This window comes from Rhyacophila brunnea, unplaced genomic scaffold (genome assembly GCF_057557595.1).
Source record: "Rhyacophila brunnea isolate RB1 unplaced genomic scaffold, BYU_Rbru_1.0 scaffold_13, whole genome shotgun sequence".
Classification (NCBI taxonomy): Eukaryota; Metazoa; Arthropoda; class Insecta; order Trichoptera; family Rhyacophilidae; genus Rhyacophila; species Rhyacophila brunnea.
Window position 1 is genome coordinate 6,963,415 of NW_028232785.1, and position 16,610 is coordinate 6,980,024.

The 16,610-nt window shown below is 31.6% G+C and overlaps 1 protein-coding gene across 1 annotated transcript; it reads left to right on the top strand.

Annotated features, from left to right (window-relative positions):
• The first annotated feature begins 9,427 nt into the window (after positions 1–9,427).
• LOC147076310 (uncharacterized) lies at positions 9,428–14,113 on the top strand. Its single transcript, XM_085940374.1, has 3 exons — positions 9,428–9,490; positions 11,562–11,714; positions 12,868–14,113. The coding sequence occupies exons 1-3, from the start codon at positions 9,428–9,430 to the stop codon at positions 14,092–14,094; spliced, it is 1,443 nt and encodes a 480-aa protein (XP_085796500.1). The 3' UTR covers positions 14,095–14,113.
• The last annotated feature ends 2,497 nt before the right edge of the window (positions 14,114–16,610 follow it).

Consider the following 16,610-nt stretch of genomic DNA (forward strand, 5'->3'; position numbering starts at 1 on the left):
AGTTAAGAAATAGGTCAGAGGACTTGGCTGTTAATGTTATATAAGATAAGTTATATTATTATTAGAAGTAATACAACTTACAAACAAAACTAAAACGAAGTTATTTATTGATATTCAAATTGATGCACCGTGCATTGTGACACGTCACGAATCTATAATCTATTATTTTTATTAGTAATTATTACACGTTTATAAACACGTGGACTTTTGTAATATTATAATATCATAATCAATATACTTATTATCAAAACATTGAGAAATATAACAATTATTAATCGCCAAACAACGAAAGTAAAGACAAATGAATCAACAAAATGTAGTTACCTGATCAGTATGACATCGGACATCAGTTTGTTTTACAGCCATCGGTTGTATTTTTATAAACTGATTATAAAATCCTCACAGCTCTAGATGACAAGCACTTTGGGAATGGTTTACTATCCATTTTATATTAACACTAAATAACGTTCCACAAATAATTACGATCACGCACCAACCTGCTCTGACAGTTGTAGGAGAAAGAATGATAATTCTGGCTAGAGTTACCGCAAAATGGCCAAAACCATAGGCAAATGCGCGCTGTAACTGAAGTTACAAATATTTGGCAGTACTAGTACATTGAATTTGACTCGACTGCGGCTTAAGAGAATACTGTAAATGTTATTACAAACTTATTTCAGAAGAAGTTTTAACTTTTAGCTCAAGTATTGAACTAAAATAAATCGGTTAGTGCCATTACAAAGATTTGACTACCGCGTTTCATTGACATTTGGTTCGATTTTTATCTAGATTAATACTGTAAGCATTTTTACAGTTTTTTTGATGTTGGATAATCGAAAAAACGGGAGTTACGTATTTTTATTAAAATAATGAATAGCTAAAAAACTATGTTCTATATATCGGATGACCTTGATTTTTTTTTCTAGCATACATATTTATATATAGACACATAATCCGTTGTTAACTCTAAATACCTAAACTATCGACTTACCAACTTTTGGCACTAACCCGACGATATGTTGAATGACAATTAATACTGGTGCACACCCTCACAAATGCGATTTATGTTCATATAGATGCTCGCGAATTAATATTTTAAAAAGACACAATGACGCATTCTGAAGAAAATCTAATAAATGCAATGTATGTTCATATAGATTCTCGCGAATAATATGCATACTTGCCAGAACGAGGATTAGAACCTGAGACCCTCGACGCAATAGGCTAACTCTTAAGCTGCGCCGGCATTTTTGGTGACTGGTGAAAAACCTTATAAATGCAATGTATGCTCATATAGATGCTCGCAACTTAGTCATCTTAAAAACAAACAAATGACCAATTCTGGTGAAAAACCTTTAAAATGCGATGTATATTCATATAAATGCGTGCGACTTAGTTGTCTTGAAACACATGAAATGAATATATACATAATATATAGAACATACTCGTGAAAAATCTTATAAATGCAATGTATGTTCATTTGGATGCTCGCGACGGAGTAATCTTTAAACACAAGTAAAGATACTTAATGGTGAATAACCTTTTAAATAAATTGACTACCTATACGGAGCCACGGCACAACATTATCTTAGAGTTCATAAAACGAAACAGGAGAAAAACCATTTGCGTGTGATCTATTTCATTTTAAATGTAAACAAATGTCATTTAAAAACTCATAAACGTGATGAATTTAAATATAAATGTAAACAGATATGTAGGTCGGTACGTTGTTTAAGAACTCATAAACTCACACATTCGGAAGAAAACCATTTGCGTGAAACAATTGTCGAAGCCGTCAGAGGCAATAACTCTTTAAAATACCTACAAAACTTCATTTGATATCGATTCTGAAGAGCATAATATGAAGTTTTTGTCTAACACTTCTCTCCTAACATAATACCTACCAGAACTACAAGCATACGTTGCACCATCTGGAGAAACAGAGAAAAAGAAAAAAATCATAATACCTATGCAAATATTATTAGGAAGAGTTAAGTGCCTGCAAGGTAACTCCTATATACAAAATAAATATAAATGTCATTCCAATATTATCTTTTGAAGAAAATATCGTTGCATAAAATATATTGCATTTTTCAAAAATATGCATACCTAATAATTGTATTCTAATAACTTATTTATTTTTATAACGGATCATATTGTTAAAAAACAGTAGGTACCTAAGAATAATTATTAATTACTGCTTTTCCCGTATGCAACTGACATTGATCTATTCAAAATCATAAATAAAAAGATAAATGTTAAGAATGTTGAATGTTTTTGTAATTTTGACACTTTTGTGTAATCAAAATATCAATTTAAAGGTAGTAATTTTAAGTTTTAGGTAGTATAAACGGACATATTTAGTGAGCTTTACACCGTTTTGGCTATTTTGTATAGACTCTTTTGACTGGATTTTCCAAACGGATGCGGTCTTTTTTGTTCGGGATATTTTCACGGGGTACTTAGTGAAAATGGAAAAATGCGAATTTTTCGCGTAATTTAAATGAAAAAACAATAAAAACTTCATGAAAAATCATGTAATTAAATTACTCAAAGGTGTGTAATTAAAAAATGTGGAAAAAAAATGTTTGGTTTTAAAACTTGACGGCCGCTCAAAATTAAATTACTAGCTTAATATAAGAGATAAAAATTTAAAAAATCGTGTTTAAAGTTTACATAAATATACCTAATCAGATGCATTTAACAAAAAAATTTTAAGGCTAATTTATTGGTTCAAGTATCAAGTCACTAGAGACCAAACGTTTAGCTGGAACACCCAATTTGAAATTGGAATTTTTCTGTTATTATATGTGCACAAACGAAAAAAAATCGTGCACAAACAAATGCACCCAAAAAAAGTTGGAGTTTTAACATTGGGTGATCCAGGTAAATGGACCTGCCTTATAGGGTGTTCATCCAAAATTTTCGAATGCGATTTTACGCCAGGTATATAATACGCCCGTATAATTGCGTTCATCCAAATTTTGTATATAAGCATCTCGCCGAATCCGTACACCGAATGCCCCTCTACCATAAGTTGAGCGAACCGATTGCTAAATTTGTCAGAGTCGATGTTTGACTGATCAACTGACAGCCCGCGTTTGTTGATAATTGTCATACCTAGGTACTTGTTTTCTTCCGTATTTCATTATGATTCAGTGAATTATTTTGATTATTGTCTAATGGTATTATCTATTTTACAATTGATCCTATAATTGGTGCTTCATTTTATTCAATCATGAATGCTTTATTTATAGGTACTAAACTTTGCTTTCGTAGATGAAGCTAATCTAGCGCAGATTCATGAAAATCAAATAAATATAATACAATATTTTTAACAACACAATTCACATCATGCTGGAATCGATTTATGCATAATAATTATAGGGTAGGTAGGCATACTATCACGATAGGTAACCATTTCCTTTCATTTGTTTATATTGTAATGATTATATTTATTTTTAATAACGTTTATTCGGCATTCGGATTATCCGGCCATAATGTACATAGTATTAATCGAAAAATAAAAGAAATAATATAAAATTATGTAATAGCGACAATGACATTAATGTCATTGAATAGCGAGTTCAAAATATGTGGACTACTAGGGCTACCTAGCGGCAAAATGTGAAAAAATATCGTTTGTTTGACAGTTAAGTGCACATAGACATCAAAAACTGACCATAGAGAAAAAATATGTTTCTGTTTTAATATAAGGAATACTTGTTTTACATAGACGTGCATATACAAACACCGTTATTTGAATGCAGCATACTGTGAGCATAATAGAACACCGCGGCAACCGAGTATACAAAGCCGAAGACAAGTCAGTGAACACTCGACAAGTTTTATTGCGTCAATAAACGGTTCCGGCGTAAGGTGAGACCGTCATAAACCATTCGGTTTTGCTAATTCCATGGATAGCCTATTACACCACACTCGGTGAAGCCCTATTACGAAGTGCCGTGGTACAGAAAGGGACAGAGAATTAAAGAAACGAAAATAATTTTATAATATTTATAATATAAGTAACAAAAAATCGGTGTGTGTACTTATGGTCGCGCGTTAGAAGTTATACTTCTTTGGCGAAACAAAACAAAAACAAAACTTGTGATAAACTAGATTTTTTGACTAGCTCTTAATTATCTTGTTAAATTACACACTCAAGAAAAAGGACCGCTTATTGGAACGCCGTCGGTTTATTTCTATACACGTTAATTTATATTACTAGCTGACGCTTATTCGTCTGTTTACGTAAGGAATTACAAATGGCCGACAATAATAAATTCGCTGCCTAGGCAACGGAACAATTCTAAACCATAACATTAAACTGTATAATCGTCACGATTGCAGTATCATTTACTGTGGCGTAAAGGTAGTGCGTTCGGCTGATAACCAAACAATCAATCGGTGGTTCGAATCCAATCGAGTGCGTTTTTTTTGTGTGAAAAAATAAATTATGTGTTAAGCCTCATTTACATCGAGCTTCTTTACGAGCTGTTTATTGGCGTATTTACAATCTGCCTGTAAAGTCGCCTAGTGGTATCATCGAATAAGCTAATAAGCAGGTTGTAAACACTCTACCGAGAAAAGTTGAAAGCCGGTCAACTTTACACGCTATACGCCGACGTGTGGGCCTACTGCGTCTGCGCAGTAGAGCGCAGTCCCAACCTCCCGGTAAAAAAACGAACTACGTTCTGTCAAAATAGTCACTAGCTTGTGGCTTCTCAGCGAATGGAAAGTTTTGTGTGTAATCATCAAATCGCAGTAGCTATCAGACGTTTTTTTACCGGGATGTTGCTACTGCGCTCTACTGCGCAGACGCAGTAGGCCCACACGCCGGCGTGTAGCGTGTAAAGCTGACCGGCATTCAACTTTTCTCGGTAGAGTGTTTACAACCTGCTTGTTAGCTTATTCGATGATTACACTGGACGACTTTACAGGCAGATTATAAATTCGCCAGCAAACAGTTCGTAAAGAAGCTCAATGTAATTGACGCTTTCACGCCAAAAATACGCTCTGATCTGATTTCCCAAACGCGCCAAAAGAAGTATAACTTCACAAAAAATTAGGTAGGTACTTACCTACTACAAAAATACAACACGACACTGGTAGGTACCTATTGAGGTAGGTATGTTAGTATTTTTTGTCAAACAATAAATTTCATTAAAAAGAAACTTACCTATTCAAAAAATGTAAGCAATGCCCTCGATTTTGATTTGAAGTGGAATTTCTTAAATTCATAGTACTTATATTATTCTTTCGTGAGAAACTAAAAACCTACCTATACATCGACGGCCCCAGGAAAAACCGGTGTAAGTCTAAAATCACAAATGTTCAGGAGAGCAAAAAAACTAAAATATTTACGCTATTAAATTCATCATATAAAATGAGTGAGTTTTTTCCTATCTTTTTTAAGTAAATCAGATAGACCAATTTATGGTCTATATTCCTATCAAAATTTAATGTTGATTAATTAATAAACAGCTGAGATAATGTCAAAAAATCGTTTTTATTTGGAATAATATTACGCGCTTGGTGCTTTGACTTGATTCAACATGCTTTTGCGCGGACGAAATAGATTACAGACTGCGCGTAACAGACTCATACTCTGAGATGTAACCTTGTTTTATGTCGCGTTTTTCTTACTCTATACGATTTTATTTAGTACAACTATATTTATAATGCTCTTTCATGAAGAACCATCATTGCGCAATGTTTAACTCGAAATAATACAGCGTGTCTATAAAGTTTTAACAAAGAGTATGAGGATATATTTACATATATAATTTTTTATACGGAGTTTTTATAATTTAAAAGTATTTAAGTATGATTTTTTAAATTTTTTTGTAAATTATTATTGATATTTTTGTAAATAATGAGAATATGTACATAACGAAACAATAAACATTCAGGAAAAATGTTAATAATGGAATAATAAAGAAGTTGTATAAGAAATTAGTACATAACACTAGTAACTATTAGATTTAAAAAATAGCTAAAAGAAATGTTTTTTTATTCTTTACAACACAATTTTCATTAAAACTGTTGAAAAAACATAATGTCAATCGCCATGTAAATCAATAAGACAATTTTAATTTATTAATAGTAATTGACTTAATTATGAAAACTAGGGAACTAATTACTTATATACTTATTTTATTAACTGCATCATTGTATTTCTTAGGGAATGAATTTTATTTAAATAAGTAATTACCATTTTAGAAAAAATATATGTACGGTTTAATACAATAATATAAATTACTAACCGCTTTGCTTATTAGAACATAATAATGTAGGTAGTAAACAACTACTGAAATATATTCTTGAACATTTGGCACAGATATACCTATCTAAACATCATACTATTTGCAAAAATATAGATTTTCTAGTTTGAAAATTATAACTACGTATTAACAAAATAACTAATGTTATGTATACCTAACAATTATAAATGAAAGAGAAATTTATTACGTTCGTTCTCAGATGAGACCGAAGTCAACTGTTCATCATCAGAAATCTTTGTAAAAAATTATAATCAATATAATTATTAGGCTTGTATTACAAGCCCATTTGATAATTATGATTAGGTACCTATCTAAAATGATATTCATACAGTATCTGTATAAAAAAGAGAAATTCCTTTGTCAGTACCTACCTTCTATTTTTTTTAATTGTATCCTTATTTGTGCATATAATTTTATAATACCTTTCTATAATTAAACAAGTAGGGACACGTACTTATTAGATTATAAAATTTCATATAAATTATGACCATATTAATTATCGTTTGTATTTTTTAATATCTATCGTTAATATGAATGTTATTGCCAATTATAATTAAATATAGATTGATTATATTCTATTGTCAACATAAACTTCAGTAAGTATATTTCTTAATTGAGCTCAGTTACGTTAATTAATATGATGTTTTATGATTTTTATTATTTATTTAAAAGGTTGAAATAAATGTGTACTAATGTTTCAAATTTAAATAATCAAATTTATTTTGTTGGTGTGGATTTGCATTTTTTTTATAAACTGAAAAAAATTAAATAATTTGCATTCAAGTAGGTAGTATGTTCTTGAAATGTTATATTGTTATTTAATCGATTGCGTAGAGTTTTAATACAAATTTTCTGAAAGAAACACAGTTTACTATATCATTTGTCCATTCATAACTATTTATTTTGATAGTTTTACAAAATGTATAATTCAGACCGATTTAAATTGGATGAAATAATAATTAGGTAGTTACTATTTAAAGTGGTTTTCATAATTTATAAAAATCATAGTCAATAGGTGAATAGGAGGTAAGTATATGAATTTAAGTACATACTTACCATTACAGACTTTTCAAATCCAATTGATATTTTAATTAAAATCTACGAGATACCGTGTACGATATCACCATTTGACATGGTTTATTTGAGTTTTTCACAAACTATAGATACATAATATTTATGTACTTATCTATAGTGTTAAAACTCAAATAAACCATGTCAAATTGTGATGGAAATATTATATAAATGTTATTGTTTGTTAAAAGCAACACTGTATATTTATTTTGAACAAATTTAAATAACATCGAAAATTATGTCACCACTCACCAATGCTAAGATTATAATATATGTCTTTAATTAGTAGGTAATATTAAAAATTCCCAATCACCAGCGATGCGTTTGTTTTCAGAATACCTACACATAATTTTGTTTACTTTACTTCATCGTTTTTTCCAAAATATATCTACTTAGATAAGCATAAAATGCTTTAGCAATTATTGACCATTAAAATTTTATTGCTACTTTCAAATTGTATTGTAAACAATTACACGTTTTCAAAAATCCCAGCCGCTTAATCCCTTTCGGCGAATGGCATGTAATAAAATAATATAATCCTTTGGGTAATTTATATCTTTGAGGAATATTCAAAATACAAAATTATGCATAATATACTTAATGTGTACACTTTTATATTTTCAAAAATACTAAGAACTGACGCACGTGTTAATGATATTTAAACGAAGTTCATTACTATTATACTATTTCCAAAGCAAGCCATTCATAAATAATTCCATTTCAAAATGCAATGAAAAGGATTATTTAACTTGGTTGGATCATAAAAAATTAGTCAGCAATTAGTAATGTTTTCAAACTGAACCATGATAATAGTGATTTTTTATTATCTTTGTGCAAAATTAATTTAACCTAAATAATATGTAATGTCATTTTCTACTAATGATAAAATAACATTTTGAAGTCAAAACATAATATTTTAGGTAGTTACCTTTTTAGGTCCAAAATATTTGATTTTATAGTGATAGTAATATTTAATTAAAATATGTATTTTTCTACTGGGTATTTATGTAAATTAAATTTAAATATTAGAATATTACAAACTAATTTTAAGTTAAGTAGGTAACTGCAAAGTAATTAAATATAATTATATATAAATAACGTTTTATATATGATATTATTTTTCTATTAAATAATATAATATTTTCAAATTGAAACTTTACTTCATTGTTTTGTTGATTATCTATATGGGAGAGTAATCAACCGAAAAGAGTAAGAGAGAGCTTGAAGAGGTCTTTATCATGCAGTGAATTATTTAAATAAGCGAATCAAAATTAATATAAGTACTTAAAATTTTAAGATAATATTAATTACTGAGAAGTTTTTTAAAGTAGCTATGCAAGTGAAAATTAATTCCGTTTCTTGTATTGGTTTTATATTAAATAATATATTAACTTAACTTTCTGACACAATAATATTGACTAACTTTTAAACTAATAATGCAAATACTTACTGCAAATACCAATATTTTTTGGAGATAAACCAATATGTTTTTTTAAATTATTGTGATACGTCAATATAAATCATGCCGTATATTTAGATCTCCGTAAAAGAATGTTATAGCAAGTATAACAACCTTCTTATTTGTAAAATAAAGCGCAGTGCACTTTTGTTATCGAGGTATGACTATACTCCTCGGATATTTCTGTGAACACAAATTTGGTCGATGCGATATGTAGATATAGAGCACCATTGTCAAAAACCTAACTTCGTCAATTTTTATGCTAGAGACCTGATTTTTTTACAGGACATGCATAAAAAATTAAATATTATAAAAAGCGAATAAAACCGGAAACGCTATTTTCAGATTTACAATGGTTTTTCCTGGGGCCGTCGACATTTTCAATCGAAAACTATAATTTTTTCATAGACCACGGATGTACTATAAATTCGGTGTCAAAAGGTGGCAACACAGGTCTATGGTAGGTAGGTCATACTGTCAGAATTTAATGTCCCTTGCTCATAATAATTATGATATTACTGCATACTAGTGTTGCATATTTTATAGGCATTCAAATACAATATAATAACATTTAATAATCGACAGAGTTATAGATAATATTATGAGTAAAATGGATATGAAACGTGAACCAAATGTAAGCGGATCTGCTGCAGAAGGGCAGCACAATTTTGAGGTACCATTAAAATATCAAAATGACAATATTATGCACTCCAGTATAAAGCAAGAAAACCCATATGATGAATATTGCAGTTTTGAGGTTAGTTTTACAGCACTCGACTTATATTCAACCAAGTCAATGCACTTGTGCAATTACAACTATTGGTAGGTACAAGTCTGTTTACTGAAAGCCAGGCGGAAACAGTGGCAATTTTCATAGACGATTTCGGCAAAATTCATCAATAATTCAAGAGTAATAACTTAACCTAACCTAACAAATAATCCAGTAGGTATATCAGTAAATTTGTTTGCCGCTGGCTTTCACTAAACAGGCAAGAACCCATCTATTGTACGACATCTTGTTGGCTACGCTTCTAGGCGCTGTTTTCTACTAAATGGGAGGAGTTTGTTAGTTTATAATGGAAGTGCAGTCAAAAATGGGCGGAGCATGTTAGTTCAAAGTTTTAACACGTAGCCAAAAAGATGTTGTCGTACTATACCTACCTATTTAATGACATTACAAGGCAAACTAAAATGCCAATCATTTTTCAAATTCTTTATATGCCATTTTGTGATATTAAGATGACGCATCACGTGACAGGCTGGCTGAATATCATCATCATCATCAGCCGGAGTCAATCCACTGCTGGATGAAGGCCTCCCCAAGGCGTAGGAGGAGGCCGGAGGAGGTAGGAGCAAGGGCTTAGGAGGGGCCCGGCGTGATGGGTCGATCAAATGAAAGTTAGATAAACGTGCTAATACGTACGTAATACGAAAGTTAGATAAACGTGATAAAATACTAATATTTTAAAATATGTGGTTATGCGATACAATTTTTGATTATTGTGTATCAATACTCGACAACTTCATAATTCAAGTAGGTACCAGGTGTTTTCAAAAATACAAAAACCAAAAAGTTTTAACATTGAAAACCGATTTAAATACTGTATACCATGGCCCCCACAAATGAGGGGGCTGACAGGGCTCTAGCCTGGGGGCCCGGGCTCAGGAAGCGCCCGGCGTGGGAGTCGACCAGATAAGTAATATAAACACACATCACAAACTGTCTCTAATAGTAATAAAAAAATATATTTTTCTTTTATACTGTTAATATTTAAAATTATGTGGTTGTACGACACAATTTTTAATTGTATATCGATACTTGACAACTCCATAATTCAAATGAATGTATTAAAATATACAACAATACACTAAATATAAACATTAATTTTACCTCGTACACCATTTGAAATACGCTACTGTAGAGCGTCACACTGCCATTATCTATAGCGATAGGTAGGGGGGCCTGCTTCAGGATGTGGGGGCCATGCAGTTTACTGTGATATAGGTTTATCATGTAGCAGTGGCGAGGGGTGGAGGTAGGCTGTTAAGATTTGACAAAGATAGTGTACACTGAACTTTGTCAGTCTTACTTATTTGTGTACTTTGAAATAATAAGACTACAATTTGCAGATGGTGCTGTTTAGTTTTTAAAATTAAATTAACCCTGCCTAAACCAAACCATTATAGTATAGGTATGCTATGGATGATCCGACACAATAGTGCACACGATTAAGGCATAAGTACTTATTTGTTTTCGTTGAATTGAGAATACATATTACGGATGGTGTTGGTTAGTTTTTTTAATTCCTGTCTAAACCAAAATACAATCGATAAAAAATATTATTCTTTATAAAATATATCAAATTATGCATATTATTTTATAGATAAACGAATAGTTTTTGACTAATATCTACTATGGCTTGGATTAGGCAGGGTTTAATTGAATTTTAAAAACTAACAAACACTATCTACTCATTGTAGTCTTAGTTCATTGAAAACAAATACGTTTGACTGACGAAGTTTAGGGTCCACTATTTATATCGAATCTGAACAGCCTACCTCCACCCTTCGACACTATCATGTAGTTTGACCACTTGGAAATATTAAAATGTTTTATATTGACGATATATAACTTACATGCGATAGTTGTACCTACATATAAAATACAAAGTTTTGAACATAAAAGAAGAAGACACGATTTTAGATGTTTATATTCAAAATCACCGATATAACACACTTTTCAGAATCCTGCAATGGACCTGACCATCGTAAAGTCAGAGCCTGATTTTCAGCAAGCCGACTTGAAGGTGGAATTTGTTGAAGGGAACAATAGCTTGATTAATTCTGATGAACCTCAACCAGGATGCTCAAATCCAGAGTGGAAGCCGGACATTAAGGTATATTAATGAATTTTAATCATCTAGGTATGATTATCAGAAGGTTTATCCGCTTAAAATATACATTATATGTACGTTTTTAAAACCTTAACATAGTAGACATCAGTAGCAAAGGGTGGAGGCACCTAGGCTATTAACACTTTATGGTTAACACTAAATGGAAAGCGTTATGCATTAATACACTAAGTGAAATTCTCACCGAACCCTTGAATACGTATGCAATGATCTAATGATCAATCCGATGTAGTAAGAACATAGCAGTGGCGAAGGGTGGAGGTAGGCTGTTAAGATCCACCATAAATACTGCACATTAAACTAGTAATCATACGTATTTGTTTTTATTGAACTAAGACTACAATTTACAGATGTTGATTCATTTTTTATAATCAATTAAGCCTGCCTAACCAAACCATAATAGTTTTGGTATATTTTGGGCGATACGATAAAATTGTGCACAGTTTTTCATTCATACTTATTTGTTTCGTTGGATTAAGAATACATATTACACATATTGTTGGTTCATTTTTCCTTAATTGCTTTTAGAAATAAAATTTAATAGCCAATAGAAAAAATCTTTTTGAAAAAAGTAAGAAACCCAGCAGGAATCGAACCTGCGTCTATTGGGTATCGCGCCCTGTGAATAACCTCTATACTATGACATTTGCGACAAATTTTAACTATTGGCCTTTTTAATACCTGCTCATAAGCGCTCTCCAAATTGAGTTACGGTAGGCGATCGGTTTTTGTTTTATTAATAAAAGTGTTTATTACTTTAATTACTAACCGTCGTCACGAATCATTCCATTATTTTCTGTTGTAACTTACTTGAACTTGCTAATATTTTTAATTAACTATTTATATTATTCAACTAATAATTCAGAAGATTTTAAGAATGTTACATTCAATTTGGAGAGCGCTTATGAGCAGGTATTAAAAAGGCCAATAGTTAAAATTTATCGCAAATGTCGTAGCAGAGAGGTAATGCACAGGGCGCGATACCCAAGAGACGCAGGTTTGATTCCTGCTAAGTGTCTTACTTTTTTCAAAAAAGATTTTTTTCTATTGGCTATATTTGCTCATGAGTGTTTTCAAAATTATGTATGTTGATTTTTGGTAATAATCTGTATTTAATTTAATGTTACTTTATTTTCAGGATATCTTCATTGACAGCAACAATTTAGCCGCTGATGAAAGGATTTCTGAGAGTCCTTTGTCTCCTGATCATATTAATAATGCATCTTGCGATAAAGAAATTAAAACAGAATTCGGGAAACACTCTCCTTTTCATAAAATCAGCGTATCCAATCAAAATAGAAACAATAATATAAATGTACTTTTAAATCACTATACGGTACCTTATAAAATCTCTAATGTGGAACCCTTGCTGCCGTGTGATGAAAGAAAAATGAATGAACATTACGTTAAAAACGAAGTTGTTATTTATCCGGAAAAAGAAATCTGTTTAATCGTGGATAAAGCATTGTTTTATGAGAGAAATTTTGTATGCAGTTTTTGCTTTGCATTTTTCTCAGATGTTAACATTTTGAATAATCACAAACTTAAACATGATACTGCGCCACTGTCTAGTAATGTTACAAAGAAAAGTAAAGCAAAAAAGTTTGCCTGTAACGAATGCAGCTATATATCTTCAAATTCTTCTTATATAAAAATACACAAAATGGTGCATAGTGGAGAAAAACCTTATAAATGTACTGAATGTAATTACTGTTGTAGACAATCAAGTGACTTTAACAAACATAAAATGATACACAGTGGCGAAAAACCGTTTCAGTGTAAATTATGTGATTACAAATGTAACAGAGCTACTCACTTGAAAATACATAATAAGATTCATAGTGGTGAAAAACCACTGAAGTGCACTGAATGCAGTTATAGTTGTATACAAACTAGTGATCTTACCAAACACAAAACAGTGCATAGTGGCGAAAAGCCGTTTATATGCACAGTATGCGATTTCAGATGCGCACGATCCTCTGCGATGTTATTGCATAAACGGCTCCACGGTGGAGAAAAACGCTTCAAGTGCACATTGTGTGATTACAAAAGTCTTAGACGCAGTAATTTGATCATGCACAAACTAATTCACAGCGGTGAAAAGCCGTTTAAGTGCGATATTTGTGAGTTTAAATGTGCACGTGCTAGTACTTTGAATGTACACACAATGGTTCATACTGGAGAAAAACCTTTTAAGTGCACGCAATGTGATTATGCATGCACGCGACCTAGTATTCTGAAGAACCACACAATGATTCATAGTGGTGAAAAACCATTTAAGTGCAACTTTTGTGACTACAAGTCTTATTATTCAAGTAACCTGAAAAAACACCAATCGGTTCATCGTGCTGTACTAAATCTTTAATATTAATGCAATTATAATATTATATATATACAATACAAACAAACATTGCCTACTTAGTTTTATATATATAGGTACAAGTGGCGAAGTGTGGAGGTAGGCTGATAAGACCCTACATAAATAATGCACACCTAACTTTGTCAGTCAGACTTATTTGGTTTCATTGAACTAACACTATAAATTGCAGTCAAAAAAAATTCTCTATAGAATACATCTAAATTTATACCTTTAAATAAAACATAATTTGAGATACTTTATACATAGAGGATTTTTTTTCTCGATTATAGTTTGGTATAAGCAGGAAGGGCACAATGAATTTTAAAAAAATAACCATCACCATACGTAATATGTATTCTGAATTCAACGAAAACAAATAAGAATGACTAAGAGTGTGCATTATTTTTGTCGAATCTATTATGAAAAAACTATTATGATTTATAATAACTACTAAAGAAATATTCTAATAATAACGCAATTTGATAAGGATTTCATGTTGGACCTGCTAGTTTAATTTTTCGTAATTAATTAGGAGGGCTGTAGCTTAATTGGTTAAAGCATATTGCCGCAATACCAGTTTATACACGGGCCCAAATCCCGTCAGGCGTTGATTTTTTTTCAAATATGATTTTTTCTAGAAGGTATATTATATGAATACGGGTATTAATTAAGGCGCTAAGTACCAAAAAAAATAAAAACTGACATTTTTATAGAAAAATGTTCTACATACCAAGTCCAATAACTTCAACTATGGTCTAAGTGCCTCAAGCAAGTCAAAAAAATACGGAACAATATTTAAACCAGTCGACGTTGTAAGTCCGTAAGCGTGTTTTAGTTATAATGGTGTAAGTACCACTGCAGTGGTCAACGGCATTCAATATAAAATGGCTGAAGATGGTGTGTTGACACTTGTGAGTTCTTGATACCTAAAATTATAGAAGCTGCCGTGATTGCTTCACACTGTGAAACCACATTTTTCAAAAGGTCTACTTCATGCAAATTTACTGCAATGACTCGGTATTTTTTAACTACAGGCAATACTACGTTTTGGTACTTAGAGCCTTAATTAATACACGTATTCATATATGTATATCGGAGGTGTTTTCAAGTTCTGTATGTTCAATTATGATGATTTAGTTTTTTTTCCGCCATGTCCGATCCTAATAGGATCATATGGGCCTCCACAGAGTGGAAGTTTTGTATTGACAGATTTTATTTTTACGAGGAATGGATGTCAGCCACTTGCTCAAACTATTAAGTCCATACTCATACACAAACAAAAACAAAACAGACCCAGGATTCGAACCTGGGACCCACAACGCAATAGGTTAACGCTTAAGCCGCGCGGCCATCGTGGGTGTTAGTTAAAATTAAATTGGTTTTTAAAAACCAACCAGCCTTATCTGAAATTTGTAGTGTAATGAAAACAAATACATTTGACTGACAACTTTTGTGTAGGTACACTATTGATGTCAGATCTTAACTACCTACATCCACCTTTCGCCACTGATACGTACTAGGCAAATCTTTTACGACGCAATAATTAAATAATATACACATCAAAATACACTATATGCACATAGTATAATATAGTTTTCGAATCTGTTCTGATTATAGGTATTTATAACAATATATACAACCCTGCTTAATAAAAAGACAGTGTTTTTAGTTTTAGTGTAATGAGAACCCGAGTGTTAAACTACTTTTTCTCTTATATTATATAAAATTATTAGATTGTTTTGACATAATCTGTAAATAGATAGTATATAGGTACTGATGTAACAATCGCTTAATTTTGACCCATGGTATAATATTGTGAATATGGGACTATTTTTTTAGACCATGTCTCTCCGCATCTATTCTATACACAAGAATGCTATCGATGACTATCGATGGTGGTTTATCATAAATGTATGTATTGTTGTTTTTATTTAATAAAACGCAATTTTTTTTGTAGTACTTATACCACTTTTAATCAATCTCTCAGCGTGATTAGAGGCTACTCAGTGCATTCTCTTATCACCTCGTTACTCCTAAATTCGTACAACTGTACACCCGGTATCTGTCGCAAACATCTGTTTTCGAAGCTCAGTTTACGGTTGCTCTGAACCTTCGTAAAGTGCCATGATTCGCCAAGTCATATCGTCGCACACATCTGTTTTCGAAGTTCGTGTACAGCAAGTGGTTATTATGCACGTGGCTTAAGGCTATACCGCAGTTGAGGCATGGTCTAAAAAGATCGTGGCTAGGCGATGCGTAGATTGCGGGTCGCGGGTGCAAATGACGCATGCCGAACGAAATATAATTTGTCATATATATCCAACATGAGTTCATTTAATGTTCTGTTTATTGTTCTATTACTAACGATAATAATATATTCATTGACATGTTTTCTTTTTCAAGTAAATGGGTAACGTTTTTAGTCATCTTTACACGATTTAAGAATAATTAATACCCTCGTCGCTATACGAAACAAATTGACGTATTCACACCTCGACGTTTCGTCGTGCCTTTAGTTGAAA